General features: G+C 37.8%; 1 protein-coding gene across 1 annotated transcript in view; it reads right to left on the bottom strand.

Annotated features, from left to right (window-relative positions):
- Positions 1-24,004, bottom strand: part of LOC149278046 (A disintegrin and metalloproteinase with thrombospondin motifs 3-like) — a 92,134-nt gene extending 68,130 nt beyond the window's left edge. The window contains exons 1-3 of the mRNA XM_089502442.1: positions 23,936-24,004; positions 22,748-22,775; positions 14,514-14,917 (exon numbers count right to left, since the gene is read on the bottom strand). Of these exons, the coding sequence (XP_089358568.1) occupies positions 14,514-14,917; positions 22,748-22,775; positions 23,936-24,004 (501 nt within the window). The remainder of the gene's footprint in view (positions 1-14,513; positions 14,918-22,747; positions 22,776-23,935) is intronic.
- Between the last annotated feature and the right edge of the window lie 876 nt (positions 24,005-24,880).

Here is a 24,880-nt window from a genome sequence, read left to right as displayed (position 1 = left end):
ATGGCAGCAGTATACCACAGCCTTAACAACATTACTACAGCGGTCAACACGAACAGTAGGCAAACTGTTTGAAACAGCAATCACGTTGTAAGATGTCTGCATATACTTTTCCACATGTTGAAATTAAATAGTGACTTAACCAACATGTAAATATCAAGTCCATGTTATATTTCTTTAGGGTTTCACAAAAGTAACTTTGTTAAATATGGTTAAATCCAAGAGAAACAAAAGGAACAAGAATATGCTAATTTATTTAGAAGGCATTTGTGGCAGTCCACCAGAACACCTTCCTCATTTTCCATGTAGCTGGGAAGTCAATGGGTTGCTGGGCCAAGTATAAATATTCCAGAAGCAAGCAGTCATCATAAAATCAAAGTTAATCAAACAGTACAACTGGTTTTATGAAAGATCAGTAATATTTTTTTATGGATCTACATATATCTATAGCCTGAAAAACATAAAGCAAAGGTTAAGAATTTCAAGGCTATGACAAAAAAAAGCTTTATAGGATGGCATGATTACATTTTTATTGCAGTTTTATACACTTGGCAAAGGAGGAGAGAAAATGGTGGCAAAGGATTAACACTACAATATTTGTGTCTTGTGCAGATTACCGGTAATTCTAAAAAAACCCCCAAATCTTAAATAATAGGATTAATAAATTGTGTGGTGTGGAGCGAACAGTTTGTAGCAATGACTATTCGAAATTTGTCTGATATTATCATAAAACGTAGTTCCCAGTTCTGACTATTCACTAGTTAGTTTGAAGGGCCCATGCTGCCTCGGACCCTGGAAAATTCCAGATTTTTGATGCTGTGTCCATTTTGGAACTAGCGGTCTCCTACATGTGTTTCTATCCTTTTTCTATTCACATTTTGTCTATGCCAATTTATCCACCTTCTTGGGGTCTGGCCAGTTTCACCTACGTATGGTTCAGAATTGGGGCCGCACACACACATTATGAGGTATACCACATTGGATGACTTACACGAGAAGGTACCATTAACTTTATGGTGTAGGCCTGTATGTGGTATTGGTACCGTGTCTGTGGTATATATGTGTGCGCAGGTTTCACATCTTTTCTAGTGACAGGTACCGTTCGTAGTTGGTCTGTTTAGGGAGCTCTCTAGTACCAGTTGTTTTAGATTTGGAGGTTGTTTGTAACATAGCAGAGGAGGGAGTAGGAACATTTATTTTAGTTTCTCATCAGTTTGTAGTGTGTTGTTTGAAGGTCTTTTGCTTTTTTGTATAGGACCTCAAGCTGTGGGTTGTATGTGACCACTAAGGGGACTCGGTCATTCCTCAGTGGCTATTTGTATTTCAGGAGTTCTTCTCTCTGTATGTTTGCTGCTCTTTTTATTTGGCCATCTGTCAATTTAGTATTGTGTCCTTGAGCAATAAAGTTCTTCCTGAAGTTTTTTAGTTGTTTGTCTCTGGGGTCAGAGCAGATGCAGTTGTATCTTATAGTCTTGGCTGTAGATTATAGATTTTTTGTGCATTCCAGTTGGATGCTGTTGCAGTTGAGGTAACTGGGCTTGTCTGTTGGATAGCGGTCTAGAGAGGTCTGAATGATGTTGTTTTAGATACTGATGTTTGTGTCCAGAAAGCTGATGTTGGTGCAGGAATAATTGCGGTTTTCTTATAGAGGGAAAGTTGCAGTTTTTGTGGAATTGTACCCATAAGTGATGGCAGTCAGTTTCCTAGGTCCTATCATGATCGGCCTGTATGAAGCTTGATTTTAGCCACATGTTGAGGTCAGTAAATGAAAGCTGGGTGCCTTTCTGCATGTAAGGAACAGGCAAGAATTGTGGTTACTGTGTGAGGATCCCCCAGCCATCAACTTGCAGCTACAGTTAGAGAGATATGCAGATGTGAGCTGGGATCTATGTTTATGGCAGTCAGTGTGTATGCAGGTGTGTGTGTGTTTATGTAGGGACGTATCTGTAGGAATGCAGGAGGTTGTGTTTGTTGTAATTCTTGTTTCTGTAAGTTAACTTTTTATGTTATGCATGGTTTTTTATGTCTTGTTTATCTGTTGTACAGTGCCGTGGAATATGATGGCACTATATAAAACAATATTAATAATATTACTATGTGCTTATGCATGTATTTGCGTTATGCCTCTGTGTATCAGTGTAGGACAGAAGGAGCTTTCATAATATATGTAAAGATTTATACTGTCCTGTCTGATGGTTACTTGGTTATGTGTTCACACATTCAGTTACCTGTCATTCAGTTTTGTGGGAAAAACACACACACACACACAGTTTGTGTGTGTCCCCTTCGTGTTCTCTACAATATAATTCCTGGACATGATAGTGTCTGGAGCTTTTTATTTCCAGGCTGAATTGTGCTCTGACTGTCTATGGGTAAATAAAAAAAACCAGAACTTTAGAAAAGTTAATGTAGCAATTGAGCTGGCCTTGATCTCCTATACAAACACAAAGTGCTATTTTTTGTACATGTTCTTGTCTGTGAAGTATAGCGCTGCTCTAATGGCCTTCAATCTGAATTGGTGCTTTTTTTAACACCTACTTATTTTATACAATACTGACAAAATTACATTATGTCTGATACGTAATCCCCCAGTACTGCTCATTTCTCCACTGTCAATGCAGTGGTGGCATTCTATTCAGCGATATGCAGTGTAGATGCCCCCTGCAGACATATTATTAGTTAATTAGGTTAAAAGTAGAGTGTTTTGGGCAGTGCTTTAGTTCTTTCAATTCAGTGATATGTTTGGGAAGAGAAGTTATTGTAAGGTAAGTGGATATTTTTTTCCTTTTCAAAAAGTTATCAATGTATATTATGCATTCATGTATAGTGAATTTGCACAGGGCAGTAACCTGTCCCTTTAATAAAATAAAACACATAGGTCTCAGAAAGTTCACACAAGTGTTTTACACCCTGATCTGGTATTTACTACTATCGGTAATTGCTGTGTGACCTAACGGTTCTTGCCTCCATTGAATAGAGGTCACTTAAGGATTGGCTCTGGAGTTCACGTGCAGTATTGAAGTTACGTGGATTCATTTTTTTCCCCCTTTCATTAAAAAAAAACACTCTGTAGCAAAAGGTACACATGAACATTAAGCAGTGAATTCCACTTAGTGTGCAGGGAAACTCTATGTATGTATAAAAGTAAACAGGTATTGAAATAGTCAATCCTTCACAGGTTAATCCTTGTAACCTGAATCAAAGTTCTTATTGACTGTGGTGCTTATACTGAATTGGAAAGTGTATTTTGAAGGAGTTCTATACAGAAGACATATTCAGGAATGGGTTTTTGATGTCTCCTGTTTACTCTGGACAGTCATAAACTGTACCTGGAATCAAACCTGCATGGTCTGGAGGTGCATGAAGGGAGCAAAAGGAATAGGAGTGCAATGGTTCCAAACAGTAGATTATTAGGAACAGCTTTGCTGTTTTCATTTGACAAAGAATGCATGTCCTGCATATAAGCCTCTGGAATTTTTTATATACTACAGAAAAGATTTTACAAATTGCTGTGGTGCAGATGTTAAGTATATGTGTGTATAAGGGTCCCATTGTACAGCACTGCAGAATATGATGCTGCTATATAAAACAATAAATAATAATGGATTAAATATTTATTTGCATTAAGAATTTAAAAGATTGTCGACTTTATCGTGCCATGTTATGGGAAAACAGCTGAAACAATTATAGAATAACGCATATGCATACCTAGGAATACCCAGAGCTTGTCCAGAACCTCATGGTTTTTAGACTGATCTCAAGGGCCCATGGTAAATGGACATATTTTCAAGGTCACACTCCTTTAGTATTCCCCTCTACTATAATGATATTTGGGTATCCCTGACAGACTCGTAAAAGATCATGATATTCATAGGGACATCTTAGCTCATTTAAGTCACTACAACAAGATCTGTGTAGTTTACTATTAAATGGTTAATATTTAACAGTGTCATGGTCAGATCATTAAGAAAGCTTCCAAGTATATTGATACATTGAGTGAGCGCTTTAACTGTGAAACACTACAAAGTATTGTCCCTTGCACTACAGTTGAAGGACAAGAATTGTGTACAGCTTGGAATGAATTTTCATTGACCAATTCGTTTACATACTAGAGTCCGGATAATGGACTGTCAAGGAACTCTAAGGTGATACATAACATATACAAGATCCCTATTATTATGCATAACATACACAAGATCTCACGGAACAATTTGTCTCTAATACTGGTTTCTGCATTATAGAAACATCATTACATTTCCTTGTGCAGTGTTTCATTAATCTTGTGTTTTTTTGCAGAGCTAAAAGTTCATGCAAGTTGGCAAAAAATTACTCTGTGGCAGCAACCTTTCACAATTTGTACAAAAATCTAACTTGAGAATTCAAGCAGGCAAGCCAACTTTCATTTACGCTCACCAGTGGCGTCGCTACAGGGGGGCAAGGGGGGCCTAGGTTATTCCTTGCCCCCCCGCCGAATTTGTAACAGCCCAGGCATGGTGCCGTCGCTAGCAGTCCCAGTCAGGTGCTAACGACGGCACCATGCCGTCACTAGCACTATCTTACCTTGATGGAGGTCTGTGGACCTCCATCACCACCTACCCCGGCGATCTGCCCCTCACACTGAAGGGCATCACCGGGGCCACCCGATCTGCCCGGTGACGTCTCGCGCAATGACGCGATGACGTCACCGCACAACTTTATTAACAACTGACAATTGTCAGTTAAAGAGGCATGGGGGCATGCTGCTTAGATGCCTGTATCTCAGGCATCTAAGCAGCTACATACCCCCAACATATACCATTATACCAAGGTAATCGCCTCACCTTTCCAACGGTATATAGATTGTAAAAAAAGAATAAAAAATATTAAGTTAAAAAAAATAAAAATGTAAAAAAAATGATTTGGGGGTCTCTAAAGGCAGATAAAAAAAGATCAAAATTGCCTAGAGACCCCCAAATTAAATTATTTAAACATAAAGTAGTTTAACTTTAAAAAAAAAACGTTTAAGTATTCTAGCTAAATGATCACTGTGGTAGCCAATGTTACCACAGCGATCATATAGCTATAAAAAGTCATATTCCCTTTTTAAAAATGGCCGATACTAATTTTGAATCCTATGATCCCTTTGATCATGGGGTTAAATTTAGCCAACGGTAAAGGGGGGCAGTTTTTGAAATCCTGATGAACTGCAAAGATTATTAAAATCAGCCATTTAGCCTGTGCGGTACGTGAGTAACCATCTCATCCCTGGAGTGCCTTGCATTTTTACTGGAAAACTTATTTTTGCTGTAAAAGTGATTTTTTCTTCTTCCTTTACCATCATTTCTTTGGGATTGTAAGGGGAAAGAATGGTGTGTGCTACTGTGAGTAAATGTATGGAAAGAATGGCGTGTGCTTCTGTGAGTGAATGGAGATATGAAAGGCGTGTGAAAGGTCAGTAATTAGGGTTGAAGCCTTGACGTGGCATTACTGCTCATGTAGGAAGTTAAATTATGGCACAAAAAGTACACATTTGCAAAAACGACATCCCTTGGCGCATCAAATGAGGGGCTGCATGTGTTTCTAGTACAAACCTGGAGTGCGCAAGACACAAATGAACATGTCGCTATGGTTAGAAAAAACATATTTTCAAGCCAAAGCAACATATTCCATCATTATTTGTGCACTCAACTTTTGTCCTAGAAATACATGTAGCCCCTCATTTGAAGCTCCAAGGGGTATAGTTTCTTAAAATGGATGAATTGTCTGAATGAGGGAGAGCATGAGTTAATATGTGGATGATTTGTCTGAATGGGGGAGATCATGAGTTAATGTGATTGTGTGTATCATAGATGTATAATTGTGGAAGGGCAAAGATGGCACTAGCAGGATGTTTGAGCCTTGGGGAACAGGATGGCACAGGCAGGGTGTATATGGGACAAAGATGGCAAATCTTATGTGTGTTATCTGGGTGCTGGCCAGGTTCTATGTGGGCAGCGTGGTTGGGGTGTGTAACCTGTGATCTATCCCTGTAATTTAGGGGGTTTTAAATATACCTTTAAAGCCGTGTTTTTATGTGAATTCCAATTGATTTATACCTGCAAAGCTTGGTTTGTGTGTTCTTCTGTAGATCCATATCTGCTATGCTATGTTTCCATACATTATTTATGTATACCTGCAAATACAGGGTTTGTATGTCTTGTTCAGTTGATTAATACCTGCAATGCTGTTTCCATGTATTGATTTGATCTATACCTGCAATGCTACATTTCATATATTATTATTGTATACCTGCAAATACAGGATTTGTATGTCTGATTCTGTTTATTTGATATATACCTTCAGTGCTGAGATCACAAGTGAATTTCAATTGAAAAGTATCATTCCATAGCACATTACTTTTGGCAATATATATGTGTGTGTTTTTTCAGTGGTATGATTTAATGGTGGAAATTATTAATGCCCCCCCCAGTTTGACTGTGGTATCTTGTGTGCCCCCCCTATATATTGTTTCTAGAGTCGCCACTGACGCTCACAAAAAAACATTCTCAACTCACCTGCAGTCAACTGCGAGAGAGGAGAGTAAATGCGAGTTAAAAAAAAAATCAATTTGTAGCAACTTAGTTCCAACATACCGTACAGGTGGATGCAAGGTGCCATGGGAGCCCTTAACAGAATAAAAAGGAATAAAAAATCAAGCAAAAAACCCCAAAGAACTGAGATCCTCAGGAGCCCAATGTATGGTTGGTATGATTAACCCACCTTTACCCCACCCTGTGTGTGGTGGGGCACATAAAATGGTGGGGTAATAAAATCAACCTTTGGGGTATAAGCCCTAACTTCCCTAAAAGGTGTCTCTACTTTGTGCCACATATTCTCTTTACTGAGCCTCAGAACATGATGTCATAACAAAACTTGGGGAAAGTTATACTATATGGGGCCTAGAAGTGTCCCAGATACAAAGGATATCAGATTTCCACAAGCAACCCCTTCAGAATCAGGACGACTGTGTCCCAGGTAATGCGGCACAGGGCTTCTGCCAATCTACCTATTCTAGGTAGAAACATAGAATTCATAGAAGGTAGAATCTTGATGTGGCCTAATGTTGATTCGATTATTATGGACCTGTGACAGAAGAAGCCTGTCACTATTTTTTGCTGATTGTTTAGAAATGTACTTACAATAATTGACAAACATCTTATTTACAAGGTACAAAGTGAGTTAGGACTTCCCTTCTAAGTGCCTTACATGCACAGAGAGCAAGTGTCTCCTCTAGAATTTTTATATGTATTAGAACTTCACCCTTAACCCAAAGCTTTAACTGGATAAAGGTAGCTGGAGCTTTCAGATTCAAGGCCAACAATGCAAGTCGATAATTTTCATTGCATGATAAAGGTTAAGTAAATTTAGTATGTGGGGGGAAAAAAGAAACAATCTTATTATGCAGAACTACAAAAAGAGGTGTGTCGTCCAGGCTATTATATTATAGCATTATTATTGTATCCTAATGTTTTCAACATTTGGTTCTTGGAAAGTTTGAATTATGCGCTTGTTGAATAGAGAAAGACATTTATTTGCATGCATTGCAGGTGGAGAAAAGGACACATTTACCTCAACAGGGCAATTACCTCACACACTACTTCTGTTTACCATATTTAAGGAATCTTTTGAATTATTTTTCCACTGTGACTAACATGGGAGCCGTTCCCTAAGGTTGATGTGTAATTGCTGTTCCCAACATCCACTCCAATCAAGGCAAGGGCCTGCACGATGTGTAAAGGGGCTTTGCAACATTTTGTAGCACTTTAGTGACTGCTTGCTTGTCAGACAAGTAGTATACATATACTAAAGTTAATAAAGTTAATAATAAAACCATACTTGGGAGCCTTAGTAGTGCTTGCACATGTATGCTTGTTTTTACAAACTTTAGTTTAATTAGCTATCCACCACAACACTTAGTGCAAATGCTAAAATGCACAAAAGTAGAAAAAATAAAAACTGAAAAAGTAAGCTCAAACTGGAGACACTCCCAAGCGGGGACATAGTGCAGGGCAGGCTATTGTAAAAGAGAGACATCTGCAGAAGGAAGAGGGACAGAGGGATTTGAAAAGAATGGCTACTCCTGGTAAAAAGGAACAGTAAGAAGATATAATATTTGTCTAGAGCAGCCGAATATTTCCATTTCATCAATGATTCTCTAACGTAAATAAGGTATGTGTGTAACTGGATGTACCCAGCTGTGACTGTATACAAACCATAATGAATCCATGGCTTCTTAGGAAGGTATAACACTTGGGACTAGACTTATGCATTTGTATTCTGGCGAACATGAAGGGTGCGTTTTCGTTGTTCAGCCCGAATACCGAACATACGAACATGGCTGTGGCAAAACGTATACGAAGAATCACACAACATGAATAATCTTTGTCTTCGTTTACTAATCTCCCTGATCCCTTCCCCATCTAGCCTACCTTATCTACGCAGCATAGCAGGAGTTAATGGGAGCGGAAATCCATAGGTTTCGCCGTCAGGAGTTAAAGGGCCGTGCGAATGACTCTATTGGTCGCCGTCAGGGGCCTCCTGCAATGCTGCGTAGGTAACGGGAGCAGAAATCCGTAGGTTCGCCGTAGGTTCGCACTCTTGGAGTGGGGAGACAGACCAAGTTCCCCATCAGGGGTTAAAGGGCAGTGCAAGTGACTCTTGCATTGGTTGATGCCAGAGGAGGCCCCTGCAGGCGACCAATAGACTTACTTGCACGGCCCTTTAACTCCGGATGGCGCAATTTGGCCTGGGGAGACCATGGTCTCCCCACTCCAAGAGTTAAAGGTCCGTACAAGCGACTCCATTGGTTGTTCGTAGAGACCTTTAACTCTTGGAGCGGGGAGACCAGTGGTCTCTTCCGGCCAAGTTGCGGCACCAGGATTTTAAAAGTCTGTACGAGCGACTCTATTGGTTGCCAGCAGGGGGCTTGTGTGCCATCAACCAATGAAGTACTTCATTGGTTGATGGCAGAGGAGGCCCCTGCCGGCGACCAATAGAGTTGCTTGTATGGACATTTAAAATCCAGATGCCAAAGCTGCTGCGTAGGGCATACCGCGTTAACCCTGTATTAACCCCTTTTACAAAAAGCAAAGAAAGAAAAGCGAACGAAGAATGTACACGAATATTCGCCCAAGCCGAACACAGGAATGGGTGAATATTCGTGGAATACGAAGATTTTTCCCCCCACGAAAACGAACAGGAACTGTTGGCCGGCGCCCAAGTCTACTTGGGACTATTTTATTCCTACATTAATGAAACAAATTTTACCTTTAGGTTGACAGAACTGACAAAGAAAAAATAAAACGTAATCATATTTTATCTTACTTGTTTAAAGCATACACTTAATTTAAAGGTTAATAATCTAGTTATTGGAAGGCTTTCAGCAAGTTTAGCTACAGGTAGCTCACTTCTATGATGGAGGTATACGTATCTATTCATATACAACTACGCTTTAGGAAGAAATAAAATATGAAATTAATATGTTTTTGATTCTAGAAATGGCACTCTCAAGTTTCTTCACTAATTATAAATAGTTCTCTATTGTTATGGTTGTGATTATCATCTCTCAGTGTTTGTTCTTATGACACTGTATGTTGTGATATAACTTGTCCTGTATATCCCATTGTTTTATCAAGGAACATGAGCACATTGCTGAGAACAATGCAAATTACTGCTGAACCTGTCTGTAAGCTGACCCCTAACCTCACCATTCAAACATCTGTGAACTTGTGTTCTATGAGTGTCATCTGTACAACAACTAGCGGGTTTTGATTATCAGTAGAAAATGTAATTAAAGTGAACCTACACCATAAGAGATACACAAATTCTCAAAAATACACACATACACCACACACACATTACATATATAAAATACACTCTGGCAGTACTTTATTTTTACTGCAATCAGGGTTATTCAAACCTGGAAGTCCCAAGATACTTTTCATTGGGTTGAGCTAGGACACCCATTGTGCTGTCACTGCACTTAGCAATGCACATTACTAGGCTCAGACTGGCCATCAGGCACGCTGGACAAATGCCCAGTAGGCTGATGCCAAACAGTAACTCTGACTTATTGCTGCTCATAGCTGATTCAATAAGAGTGCAACATGTGGCCAGGTGTATCCAGCAAGCAGCTGCTCACATCATTTATTAGTTGCTGACCTTATGTACAGTAATTCCAAGTAAATTTCAAATGTGTTTTAAACTATATTATTGGACCACTTGGGATATCCCCCTTCCTACAAACACAGGCAAGGTTATAGGAGGATAGTTAGCCATGTGTTCAGAGGGAGGTGGTTGCCATATTGCATTTGAGCTACATATACTACAGACTACTAAAGCTAATCACTAAATTTCTTTGGTCAAAGAAATCCAGGCAGCAAAGCCATTTTCCAATGCTGTATTACTGACTAGTGGTATCAAACTATGTTGAGTATTCGTGATTAACATGGCAAGTTTACTTAATGGGCCAATATTATCTTAGGATAACAACTATGATATGTATTGACTGAATTTTCAACATGAGGTTCAGTTGGGTTATGTTTTTGTCTGTATTGTACTGTATTGAATGATGCAAATAATTTCCCCTTCTTTCTACCCTTACACTGTATAGAAAAATTATGTTAAAATATATATAACCAGGAGTGAAACTTTTTGTCCTGTATAGTATCAACTATTTAATGACAATTTGCATAGGTAATCATTCTAGATTTATTTTTAGACTTTCACAACCTTTGTATTAAAGTACAATTTACACACGTGTAGTTTAATGCATGCAAGTTATGATACAGTGTTATTTATAACACTTAAATTACAAAATACAAAATTGTGGTATTTTGTATTCTAGTATTTAATGTTGGTCATTTTGGGGAAAACTCTTAAAGGGTTAAAATCACATTAAAGTAATAAACCTATAAGTACATTTTAACGAAGTACCAAGCTATTACACTTTGGCAAGCCTTGTGTAATTTAGACTTAGAAAAGGCTTATTTGGAGAGATTACCTCTTCATTTAAATGAAAATGAAGTTTTTTTTTTCTTATTTTATTTTATGTGAATGCCACAGATTATTACTTTGGCAACTGCACATAACAACTTCCAATTCCCAAACTGCTTACACATTAATCAGAGAACAGTTTCTATAGCAATGGCTATTACCATAAAAAAATCTGCTGACTTTATTGGTAAGCAGGGTGTTTAACAGATTTTAACATAATTACAAAAGGACAAGCAAGAGGTGCAGTTTTAATTTAAAAACATTAAAGGTAAACTTTGAAGTCTCAATTCTGCAAAGATCTGCATTATGGGCGATATACACCTTCTGCGGCTACTTGTATATAATTTTGATAATATATATTTTGATAATATATTGCTTAGCCAGCCGACATAGACTATATATATATATATTTGCTATGCTCTAGTAATATAATGATACACTTTAAGCGACCAAGTCAAAATACAACATCGCCAAGTCTTCCCATGATAAATTGGCTATATCCAGCCATCTGTAATGTATTGCACAATACAGCATGTGTGTTTCATTGTTTCCAGGCTTAGAACCTAACTGCATGTAGGAATGAGTTAGGCATTTCATCTGCAATGACTTCTAAGTCAGGTAGAAATACAGAGCAAGCAATTGCCTGCTAAGTAAAGACTGCATTCTCTCAATGTATTTGTTTTGCTGACGGTATGTATTACAACCTGTCCTAATTTCTGAACTGGGGCAAAGCACCAGGAGGAAGTTTAATTAATCAAAAAAGAACAATGGTAAATGTGGTTTAGCAGATAACAGATGTAAAGGAAATATGTTTCCACAAAATAAATATTATTCATATGTTTCTTGCTTTAGTTATGCGACGACTTTCAGATGGGCTGAATCTATGCTTACTTATTGAGCTGGATTCAAATTCCAAAGAACGCCACAAGCCCTACACAGAATCTGGGGTGGGCTGGCCCAGTGAACAAGGGGGCAACTGTCCCTTAGGCCAGTCACAACTCTTTATGAAGAGATGGCCATTTAAAACCATGTCGATTATCTCTATGAGGAGTGCCATTAGTGTGATTGTGTAATGCAACATCTAAAGACACTGGATCATGATTTGTTTGTGTGTTTTAAGCTGAAATACAGTTGGGGTGGTATTTGGCTGTACTAGTCCCCCACACGAAAATATGCCATTCTTGATCCGGACAGACTACTAAATTGGGACCGTACCTACATCTATAACTGTAAATCGCAAAGCATCCTACATTGAGGTATGGTTATGTGGGCCATTACAAGGTGCACCAATTTATCTACGGTTCCAGGCTGCCTCTATTTTTACAAGTTTGGAAACTGGAAAGTTGACGTGTGATTTGTTCAACTGAGGGTTAATAATATATAAACTTGACACACAGTGATTCGGTAATAGAATAAGAATTAAGACAGGCGACATTTGATGCTTTGATATACAGTATATAAAAGGTCTAGTTTATCCAAGGTAAATCCTTCGATAAAGTTGACAATACTGCCATTTTCTTGTATGAAAAACCCTGAGGATGGTTTTTAAACTCTTAATGTTTGTTTTAAAGTGAGTTAAAGTGATTGAAGATATAACTAAGCACAAAAGTAAAAATGGTTTGAGGAAATAGTCATGTTAAATGTTACTGCCAACTTTGAAAGATATGATAATATGGCCTCCTAAAAAGTGTCAAAATAGCCCTAGTAAAATACTATGGGACATCTTCTTTGCATTTAACATTTTAAGGGATAGTTTTCATATCTGTGATGACTATGATGCACATTGGTATTTAATGGATTTCCAACATAAACTTGTGGCTGTTTCATCATACTCGGTACATTTTTTTTTTTTTTCCACCTGTCATTTGGGTCCCATTTGAGTTCATATATTTTTGAATACTTTTGAGTGGAAGTGCCTGTTGTTGAACGGTTATTAGGCTGTTAATGTCAGTTTATATTACTGATTATGTACCCCAAACTACAGTGATTATGTAGATGAAATATGGAACAACTTGGACCTCACATGTACCCTGTCAAAATAAATGTCAAAATAAATGTTTTAATTGTACTTTAAATTAAATATCAAGAAAGAAGGTCTATTATTTCAGTTAAACTCAGCCAGTTACCAAACTGAACCAAAATGCTGCTCAAGCTTATATAGAAGGCTGGACTGTTTTTTATTACAAAATACTACTAAAGCCAAGTATATATATATATATATATATATATGTATGCGTGTGTGTGTGTGTGTGAAAGGTAAAAAAAAAATTCTCATGCGTCGACATAGCCTAAAGTTAAAACTGGACCAGGCACTTAGAAAAAATGTAGTAATGCAGTGTAAGGGATAAGTGACTGTGTATGAAGGCTTAATGGCATTATCTTATTACAAATAACTGAGATAGACTCTGTAATAGTGAAGGCAGATACTAGAGCAAAGAGGTTAACATGATGCTGTCAATGGTATGGACGGGGAGTGTAGCCAACACTGCTCTCTGATTAGTGGAAAGCATAGTAGAAACTGCTTTTTTAAGGAAACATCAATCCTGCAGAAGGAAAATAAGAAATATAGACTGTAACTTAAGTCTTTTTTAAGAAGGCCATTGAAGAAGGTCAGCATCGAATATGTTTTTAGATGTGGTCCCATGGGAAAGGGAGTTTCTACTGTAACTACATGAACACAGAATAGCTGCTGTTGTATTTATTTCTGCAGCACTGATTGAATTAGTATTTGCAGCACATGTGGGTTACAAGCAGTGTGTATCTGGGAATTCACAATGTTTACCCTGGTAGACCACGGAGTTACCACAGTAAATAGTTGCCTGGTCCTGCAGCTCTGTAGAAAATAACATTTAGTGTGGCATCAAGATGCAGGCCAAAGTGTCTTCCTGGATACCTGGCATTCGCTTTCGTTTCATTATATCCTAAAACCTTTCAATCAAACAGTATATTTTTTTGTAATTTTAAAGGCTTGTGTTTCTCCTTCTCTGGAAAGCACACTGGATGTTTGCAGTAACCTAGAAAGAGAGTGTGCTTCGATATAATTCTAAAAACCAAATTGCATCAGATCAACCAATAACGTAGATTAAAACACAAATAAGTAATATATTTGGTAGCATATATTGATTTAGAAAGCTAACCATAGTAAAAATGTATATCCCTTATACATAAAAGTGCATATGTATTTAAAAATGAACCTTTTGTTAGCACAAAAACCTGCCAGTCCTAGCCCTGAGAATAACAATATTTTCGTTATTGTTTCTTTTTTTTTCGCGATCCCTATGAAAGGTGTAAGCTGACACTTTCTACAGGCTGGGGAGATCTCTTAGAACCTTGTATGGCCAGCATGAGACCATCAGCAGCCTAGAGAAACAATAATAGGAGCAGCAAAGAGGAGTATCTTTACAATGCTTCTTTTCAGGGTTCATGCTCTTATGTCAAAATGTGGGATTTTTTTTTTGTTACATTCAAGAGTAACGAAGAAGACAAAGAAAAAATATTCTTACCAGACCGTCACAGTTGCTAAGTGCAACAGAAGCTCCTGGGATATCAGTTATTTCTCCAACATATGCACAGTTAGTCCGCAATGGTTCTGTTTTCCATATTCTGCTAGGTGTTTTTACATGAGGGTTATCATTTTCAGTATTGGTTCTATTTTCTAGTTCTGGATCTTCATGCCACTCCACAACTGCTCCTGGGGCTATAAGACGATTATTAGGCTTCAGTTTCAGATGAAACTCTCTCCCAAAGGCGGTGATGTTGAAATATAAAGGCTGGTTATTCAGTGGTGTATCCCTTACCAGCCTTCTCTTGTGATTAACAGTAAGAATATTGGAAACATGGTGCCCCTCTGAGTCAGTACGTATCGGCTTTATAAGTTCATAATCTCCTAGCTTTGTTTTAGTCAAATCTGAGAAAAAGAAACATAAAAAATTACCAACAGGCCCATCTAGTAAAAAAAACCCTTTACTAGTTCTAAATGTTACACAAACTATGTCTGTAACTCTATTGCAAACGTTAAACTGACATGAAGAACACACTAATAAGTACTTTACAAGTAAAGATTTACATACATGTCTAAAGTGCCAATTTAAATAAGTGCATTATCAAATTTGTTGTTCAACAGACCTGCAAAATCTGAACATCTGTCACTGTTATACAAAGTGAGAGTTGCACTTCTGCACCCACAATGTGCAGTTTTATGAGCTTATGATATGTTTAACTAAGTCTTGACTTTAAGCAGCAGTTATGGGACCAAGAGAATCTGGCAGTGCGCCAGGCAAGAAGATCCATAGATAGTTCCTAGGTATAGGAATGTGGAACTCTTCTGGGACTGCAAGGGAAGGTTGGAATTGAATCCAAAATTAGGAGTCCATTGGTAACGTTGAGGGTATGAAGACAAACACTAACAATTTGCACACTCTTTCTGGTTTAGCCAGCATCACACAAGTGTACTATAGATTTTTTTTTTTTGTAACTGGTTGTTCTAAGTTATAAGTTTTGCATCTTGAATGTTAGCAATATACTAGGTACAAGCTAGTGATTTTACTACTCCCAGCTTAAAAACAACCCAATCCACTCTTTTATGAACTTTATTTTAATTCATTGTTAAACAACAAGGTTTTTCTTTTAATAATTGTTAAGTAGGTTATTAAGTTAATAAGTCATAAATCGTGTTTTGCATGTTTAACAGAATGTGTATACAACATCACAATTGATCACAGAGAAAGAGTTATTTGCGTTTTTTGTACCATCAAGAAATAAGTTCCGTTTTGCAACAATTGAACCCTTTGGATGTTAGATAACCAAGCAAAAAGTATTTGTGGCTTGTTTGCAGTTAAGAAAGGGCACATTTTCCTCCAGTTTATATGATGCGTGACTGTATAGCATATGTTTTTAATGATCATTTAAACTATGCCTCCTGCCCTGTCATATGACTTGATGTAGCGTGAGAAAAGTGTGGCAATAAACCTTCTTTCCTAAAAAAAAAAAAAAATCCTATAGAACAATGCATGCATACTTATACAATTTTATTGTTCCATAGAATGCAAACCACTTATTATAAATTGGCCCTAATTAATCAAACATAGGGTAAAATATAAAAAAGGAAAAATGTCTACACATTAACACATTGTAATGGCTTAATTGAATGTATGTTCAGGCAAAAAATAAGCTTTTCAATCACAGTTATTGAAAACAGGTGTATAATATCGATCTATTGTATTTTCAAATTGTATGTTTTAATAAAATGTCAGATTCCTATGTTTACGTTCCAAATAACTACCCAAACAACTTGTGAATGGTATTATTTTCGGCATTATACAAGTTTATCTTTCTTACAATTAGAAATGGCTTCACATTCCAAAAAATACAATGGTCCATTCTAATCAATAACAATTCTAGGCCAAACGGGGCAGTCAGCAGGAACATTTCTTTTGGTTTTCATAGTGGTTGTCCCAAATATATCAGCTTTAATACTCAAGTCATTTGGGCACATTGATAAAGTTGTAGGACACCCTGAAACATTTTTGTAGCAGTTCAGTCTTTATATTAAATAAATATTGGTGTCACAAGTGCACCTTTATTTGGATTTCTTAATGGCAGCTTTAAAGGGGAACTCCCACCATTTTTTTATTAGTAGTACCAGATTCAAATGTTTTTTTTAGAAATAGTGTGCTGCATTTTTTAAAACATTTCTACATTTTGCATAAATCACAATGTATTGAGGCAGCTGGATATTATCCATATGTAAGTGTTCTATCTCTGTTATCTTATTCCAATACTAAACAAAACCCCAGACTTTTTATCCTACAGCCTGTGATAAGCAATAGAATTGCTCATTATAAATCACCCATCTAGACTCTCTGGTTAATAAAAGGTTATGTATGAAGAGACCATAAAGAATTAGCCCGGTGTGGTCATTGAGTAGGGAAAGTCATTCAAAATGTATCTCCAGGTCTGCAGATAAAAGAAGTTACTGTATGCTACTGTATATAAATATATATTTATATCACCTATATGGTTGCATCTAAAGTAAGTCTCTGTCATGTACCGTATTTGCTCGATTATAAGACGAGGTTTTTTCCAGAGCAAATGCTCTGAAAAATACCCCTCGTCTTATAATCAGGGTCGTCTTATAATCAGACCTCAAATAGGTCTGATTATGAGACTAAGATCCAGATCCCCCGCAGCGATGCAGAGGACCTGGATCCTCCTGTGTTAATCCCCCCCCCCCCAATTTACCGGTGCTTCTGAGTCCCCGGTGCTTAGTCCGGGCTGCGTGTAGAGCTCTACGCGATACAATCGCGTAGAGCTCTACACGCTTCCCGGACTAAGCACTGGGGACCCAGATGCAGGGGACCTGGATCCTCCTGTGTTAACCCCCGACCCAACTTACCGGTGCATCTGAGTCCCCGGTGCTTAGTCCGGGCTGCGTGTAGAGCTCTACGCTCTACACGATACAATCGCGTAGAGCTCTAAACGCTGCCCGGACTAAGCACCGGGGACTCAGAAGCACCGGTAAGTTGGAGGGGGGGGGGGCATAACACAGGAGGATGCAGGGGACCTGCATCCTCCTGTGTTATGCCCCCTCCAACGTACCGGTGCTTCTGAGTCCCCGGTGCTTAGAGCTCTACGCGATTCGCGTGGAGCTCTACATGCTGCCCGGACTAAGCACCTGGGGCTCAGATGCAGGGGACCTGGACCCTCCTGTGTTATGCGCCCCCCCCAACTCAGAAGCACCGGTAAGTTTGGAGGAGGGAGGGGGAGTGTTAAATGTGGGTTTGAGGCATTTCTGGAGGCAGAGTGCTCTGTGAAATGCCTTTTAACCCCTTTAATGCCACTCTGCCTCCTGAAATGCCTTAAACCTCCCTATATGCCACTCTTCCCCATAATATGCCTTTTAACCCTCTAAGTGCCAGAGTGGCATATAGGGTTAAAAGGCATATCATGGGGCACAGTGGCATATAGGGTTAAAAGGCATATTATGGGGCACTGTGGCATTTAGAGGGTTAAAAGGCATATCATGGGGCACAGTGGCATATAGGGGGTATAAGGCACTTCTGGGGCAGATGTGCATAACTGGGGGACAGGTTGGAAAATAGAAGGAAATAAAACCAAAATATTTTTCTCAAGCATAGCTTTTATTAAAAAAAGTGTTTAAATGAATTAACATTTACTGGTAAAACTTTTTTCCTATAGGGTCGTCTTATATTCAGGCTTTTTCTTTTTTTCCTAAATTAATATTAAGATTTGGGGGGTCGTCTTATAATCAGGGTCGTCTTATAATCGAGCAAATACGGTAATTTCTTTGTCTTCTAAAAAATGTTCTTGAACATTTTCTGTCTTGGCACATTCAGTCAGCAATGGTGCCATACTCCTAGACTGAAGAAAAGTTTTTGCCCTGATATTTTTTTAAACAAAGTTTAAACACAAAAATTATTTGTTTGGGTTGGCATTTCTGCATTAGCGGTCAGCTTGTTTTTACTTTTCCATGTGTACTCAACGCATTAGGATGTTTGGATAGAGGCGGCCACGTAAATGCAGCTTGCTGCAGTCGCCCTAACTTTGCCTATATCAACATATATATTAGTGCAATAAATACAGTATTGGTTGACGACTTTCCAGCTTTTAAAGTTGCAATATTCTTGGATGTCTTAGTGCCCATAACATGTCCTTGAGAAAAACATCTTGCTGTTAAATAAGAAAAAAATAAAAAAGCACGGTTATTGTAACCTATTACTATGAGAGTTTGCGTAAGGCAAAAAATCTCAAGCTGCAGTATTTATGGGAACACCTTCTATACCTTGATGTCTTCTGTTTCAACTTCTCACATCTACTGTATTTATATACATAGGGACTAAATGTATTAATATGCCAAAAACATTCAAACGAATAATCAACTATTAAAAATACAGCAGTAATGTTAACCATTTTTTTTAAATTGGAACCCCCACTATTTTTTTTAAAGGCAGCCAGAGTATTGTCACTAATAAAGTAATATTTTTTGAGACAATATGTGGCTCGCATAAGAAGGATGGATGTAATTTCCAGCATATTTACGTGCACACTATGTCACATTGGACATTTCTCCTCCTTCCAAACGTATTTCCTGATATAATGGTTATAGAGAAAATATTTTTTTTCGCCCATTATTACTTATTACATGCCAAATCAACTTAGTTCCGCATTAAACTAAAAAAAAGTTCATGACTGCATGTATGCAGGCTCCACTCTGGAATTCTTATGAAGCCTGTATCAGGTACAGGTGCTGGAGATTTAAATCCTCTGAAGCCTCACAGAGAGATTGTGAAGTTAAGATGAGGTTCCACTGTGGTGCCAGGGCATAGGAGGGGCCATGAAAAGACAATCCCTGACCCAAGTGTGGTATTATCTACCTGGAATGATGTATTTTGTTTTGGGTGAGGTTTTCCAAGAGCCTGGCTTAGCTGAGTCTGGCAGAGAAGTTAGGTATTAATAGTGCTTGTCAGTTTGGGCCATCAACGTGTAGCCAGACTGGGTTCAAATTGGGACCTAGGCTTTTATTTTATAATTTTGCTTTGGCGATATCTGTTGTGTTCACTTGTAAATAAAATCACACTTCATCCGAATACTGCTGTTGCTGAGCCGTATTGCCCAAGAGAACCGTTGTTACAATCTGCAAAAGTGACGTTATTGACCCTCGGTTACAGGTTTTTGTCAATATAGAGGGAGAGAGGGAGACATATCTATCACAGGCCATCTATCACTTAATATTTCCCAAGGTCATAGTAAGGGTGCTAACAATGAACTGCAAGTATATAGCCTTGGGCAGAGCTGCAAGTTGGTTATTGGATTTATGTTTGTTTCCATTGCCTACTACAGTATATCTTTATTGATATCCTCTGTGTCATTGTTGTCCAGTGTTAATAATGTGGTGTGTCATATTCTGTTTAAAAGCATAGATCGTTTGTATAGACCGAACTAAATCAATACAGTTATACCACAGAATCAAAGTTTAGCATGTTGAGAGTCATTTCTAAATAAAACGTAATATTTTAAATAAACTACACATTTATCCATCACGATAAAGATTTTCGGACATGAAAGCAGACTTAATAAGGCCTACAATTTAGAAAGGCATGCACTTCAGTTGGTCGAATGAAACTAGAATATTTTTCTTCATGTTAATCACACGTGTGTAATCACTCAAATGGCAAAGTATGAACGCAAAGAACGCATGAAAGCAGATGATGGAGGCCATTTTGAATTCTTTCCACTGTTTTAACTGACTAGAAAAAGATGTGTCTCTTTTGATACAGAAGCACTGTGGACTTCCAAAAACATATACTTCTGAATACCTAACAACCTAGACTATTTTATTTAGAATACAATTTACAATACAATTACAATTTGCATTTATATTTTTCTACAGGATCTGTGTGACTGCTGAAATAATCAAATTATTGCTCAGTTACACAAAAACAGATTACACATTTTCTCATTTAAAAAAAATACTTTATATTAGTTTTTTTTTAGTTTTTACACGGTTGCTGTTTATCAGAGAACAGTTCACCACTACTTAGAGATATTCTTGAAGTTTTTGTAGGTACTTAGATGGAACCTCTATTTATGTGATGATGACCTTTAAGTATTTATTTTGAAACTTGTTTTTTAAATTATTTAATTTTAAATGCATATATATATGTCACTCTGCATTAGGTTCTTCTAAATTGTGACGGACATACACATCTTGGGTGTGATGTAGAAGAGTAGATTTACAGTGAATTGTGGTGGCATTAAACATTTACTCTTACCGCATTAATGATACATTATGAAGGGCCAGCCCTGATTAATTTGTTTCTGTAAGAATGGCTGACTTAGTCCATGTAGTGCATAGTTAAATTGTTGAGATAATGAGATGAAATGTTCATCTCATCACAATTCACTGACAGTGACACAGAAAGAAACAATACACAAAAACAAAGTAAAAGACAAAGAATCCCACACACAAATGGCAGAGAGAGACAGATACAGAGTGAAAACATCACAGGCAGTATATAGCTCAGTACAATAGGATTCCACTGTCAGTGACACTTTTACAGGGCCATCTTTAATGGAAGGGGAAAAAGGGCCCCCTAGAGTGGCGGGAGTATGAATGAGTTTATGTGAATTAGTATGTATGTCTAAGTTTTTGATAGCATGAATGTGTTTTAGCAAGGATATATAAGTGTTAGAGGGGCAAAGTTGGCACAGCCAGGCTGTTTGAGGGGCAATGATGGCACAGCCAGGCTGTTTGGGGATGCTGGCAAGCTGTTTGGGGGGCAAAGATGACACAGACGAGCTGTTTGGGGACAATAATGGCACAGAAATGCTGTTTGGGGGAAAAGATGACCGGTCCTATGTGTCCAATCTGGGTGATGAGTAGGTGCTGTGGATGCAATCTGAGTGCCAGGGTTCGCCTTTGGGGTACGTGTGACCTATGTCTGCAAGTTAGTTTCCATGCATTATTTATTTGATCTATGATCTTTGCGCGCCATAAGGTCTTCCATACAGACATGCTATCCAGGTTTTCCAGTAACCAAACATAAGACAACTGTTACATGCTCAATGTTCTGAGCCTTGCGGTGCCATTCTGTGTCTACTGTGGGTACATTTTGGAGAAACTAGAAGCAGATTTCCTCAGAAGGAACCTTTTGATAATTGTCCATTGTGTTATCAGCACATATATATATATATATACACCCACTCGTTTTACCCTATATAACTTTAAAAAAATATATACTTTTGTTTAGCAGTCTTTCTTTTTCTGGCCGCTATTTGGGCGCAACCTTGGTGATCTACAGATGAACTAGCCGTGTGGGAAAAATGCATTTACTTCCAAAATCTACCAACTATTACCTATAATAGCCCACTGGGATGTGAACAGGTGCATCATTTACAAATCTTGCTTTAGTAAATAGCTCAAAATAACGTGCTTTTAATGTGGAAAAATGTTAGGTACAGCGAAGGTGAGCAGAGTCATATCAGGTCAACAAGCTGATTTCTCTCAAAGACAGTCTGGTAGTTAGTAAAAGTTAAAGGACATTTCCATCCTTTAGTACTTGACTCACATTACCTGGATTGACTTTCACTAGGTCTTCCAACACACAAAAGACCACAGCTCCCATAGTATATCAGTGGCCTCACACATCTTTTTTTTTTGCCAAGGTCAACAAAGTCAGCCTAATACATTGTTTCTTTAGAAAAGTCATGCGTACAAAGTAAGAATGACTAAAGTCATTGAAAATAGTAAAACTATTTTATTATATCACCTACAGACAGAATAGAGGGATAATCAATTTTGACTTTTTTATTTTTCAAAAGATCCCACAAATAATCAAAAGTACTATTCTGTTATATATAACACTTAAAAAATAATGCAGGAGTAGAATCACAACTATGTTTGAAAGCCCAAATCATGTTTAAAATATTTAATTATGTCTAAACTGGTCCCATTGTTGTTTTCTGAGGGTCTATGTAAATCCTTAAACAAGGGTAGAGCCATGATGGCTTGCTGTTACAGTAGGAGAAGAGACTTGTTCAAAGGTGTCGTGTTGTTTCTGAATGATTTTTTTTGTATAGCATGCTAAACCACTGAAAAAAGCAGGAAAGTCACCTTTAAATTGAATGGTGAATAGATAATGGTATCCCTCTGTACTCTTGACTTCTATCTTAATATCTAATACAGTCACAAATGTTCATTATTATTTAAATAACTTACCTAATTGTTTCAATCCTTCATTGCCAGCCTAAAAAAGACAAAAAACAAAAACTCAAATAAACATAAAGAACATTTGTTTACGCATGAAAATGGACAGATATTCTTCACAGTTAAGCACACTGCATAGCCTGTGCTTGCTTTAAAACCAAAATTGCTCTAGGCAGCATTTAACTTTATTGGTGGGGTTTTTCCATTACTGAATAAACATCTGCATTACCACCTATAGTCCAACTAGGTTCATAATATGTTTAACATACATAGAGCAAACCACAAAATCTTAGCACTCAGTTCACCATTGAATAAATCACAGACCTTTTGCCAACAAAACCAGTAGTCAAAGGCTTTAAAATTAATTAAGCAGCTATTCATGTGGGTGCTACAGGCTGCTGATGGAAAAAATCAATCACATCCTGGAAGTTCATGAATGATGCTAGCACTGACTAATTACTTATAGATACAATAAACACTACATCATTAGAAGACAGGAAACCAAACCTTTATATAATACACTGATAAGGATGAGTTGAGTTCTTATTGTGCAATATAATGAGCCAAAACACAAGTCACACTGCAAGAGGTAGAAGAAGAGAACTGATAAAGGATCTTTCAGGTAGGGGGAGCTTGTAGCTCACATCTGTCAACCAAACTCCAGCTGAACATCTTAATACTGACACGTGTAGCAAATCCCCTTTGTTATAATTAAACCAGCCAGTTTCAAACTCTTCTCTTATCGCTTTCATTAGTAGTTGTGCCACCAATTCGCTTAACAGGTTGGTGCATGTGTCAATGCAAATGATCATGGGTAGGCAGCCACCAGTGACTTCCACAAGCCTTGTCACAGACACTGGTGTCATTGTCCAGGCTGCCTACCGCTGAATGATGGGGGCTCAACCTGGACTCATTTTATTTTTAATTAAGTGACATGTTTAACAACACAATTAACAATTATATCATAATTAAAAAACAGGCTTAATATAAACTAAAGCAAAGGTAACAATAATAAACTTATTCTAGATTTCACCCAATTATATATATATATATATATATATATATATATATCACAACCAGTATATACAGTACAGATGTGTATTACTATATAGAAGGATACCTTTGTAGATCCTGAAGAAGTAATCTAGATGCTTTAATAAGTAACTGCATAATATAGAATGAGGCATAAGTTCCACTTACTTGTTCAGCCGAAGTCTTGCATCCTATGTGTGCCACTGCTACTACAAACCAAAGTGCCAAAAAAGCCATCACGAGTCCAGGGTAGGGATACTACAGCTACTGCTCCACAAGAAAGGATCCACAAAAAAAAGTTCAATTTTTTTTAAAAGATCCAGGAGATTCTTTCAACAGCTCATCTGAATTTAAGTTTCTTCTTAAATGATTCGCTTTGTTCTTGTCTTTCTACCATCAACGAGGTCCTCAAGGACCAGTGTTTATACAAAAGTTTCAATCAAAGGAGTCATAAAGTTACTCAAGAAAAAGTTACATCTAAAGTCAGGTTCTAGGAATGGAATGATACTTTTTCTACAAATATTCTAATGCTAGGATAAGGTGGAATCCTTAAATACAAAGGTTCCCAGTCAATGTGATACTTTAATGGGATGTAGAAATGTAGCTGTACTAGCCCTTTAAGGGAAAGGGGAAAAGCCAGGCAGTCAGGAACTGAGACTTTAAAAGTCTGAATCTCTTTCCCCCCCCGTTGCTCTGCTGTTCACTAGAAAGTTTCTGCCCAATTAAGAATAATCTCTTTTTTTCTATCTTTATAAAAAAAATGTCTTATCTGATTGTAAACTTTCCGACATAACTCCAAGTAAATGCAGGAACAAAAAGACACCTAAATGTTTCAGGAGCAAAAGAAAGCAAAGCCTGCAGGAAGAAGAGGAGGAGGAGGAGGAGGGAGAGGGGGAGAGAGAGAGTCAATGTGTGACTCCTTTTGCTCTGAGAGCCGTCTGCTTTCCCCCTGCAGCCTCCCAAAGATCTAATAGTGGCATTGCAGCCACCTCCCCCTTTTACACGTCAACATTCTTCCCCACCCTTTCTCCAGCCTGGATGCAAAAGTAGATGTCCAGACACAGAGGCTTGTATGATAAAGCTGGGATTTCCAAAAATTCTATATATAATAGT

This window comes from Sceloporus occidentalis, unplaced genomic scaffold (genome assembly GCF_023333645.1).
Source record: "Sceloporus occidentalis isolate IW3139 unplaced genomic scaffold, rSceOcc1.0.p SCAF_203, whole genome shotgun sequence".
Taxonomy (NCBI): Eukaryota; Metazoa; Chordata; class Lepidosauria; order Squamata; family Phrynosomatidae; genus Sceloporus; species Sceloporus occidentalis.
Note: the sequence above shows the minus strand (reverse complement) of the source record. Positions and strands in the feature narration are given on the sequence as shown.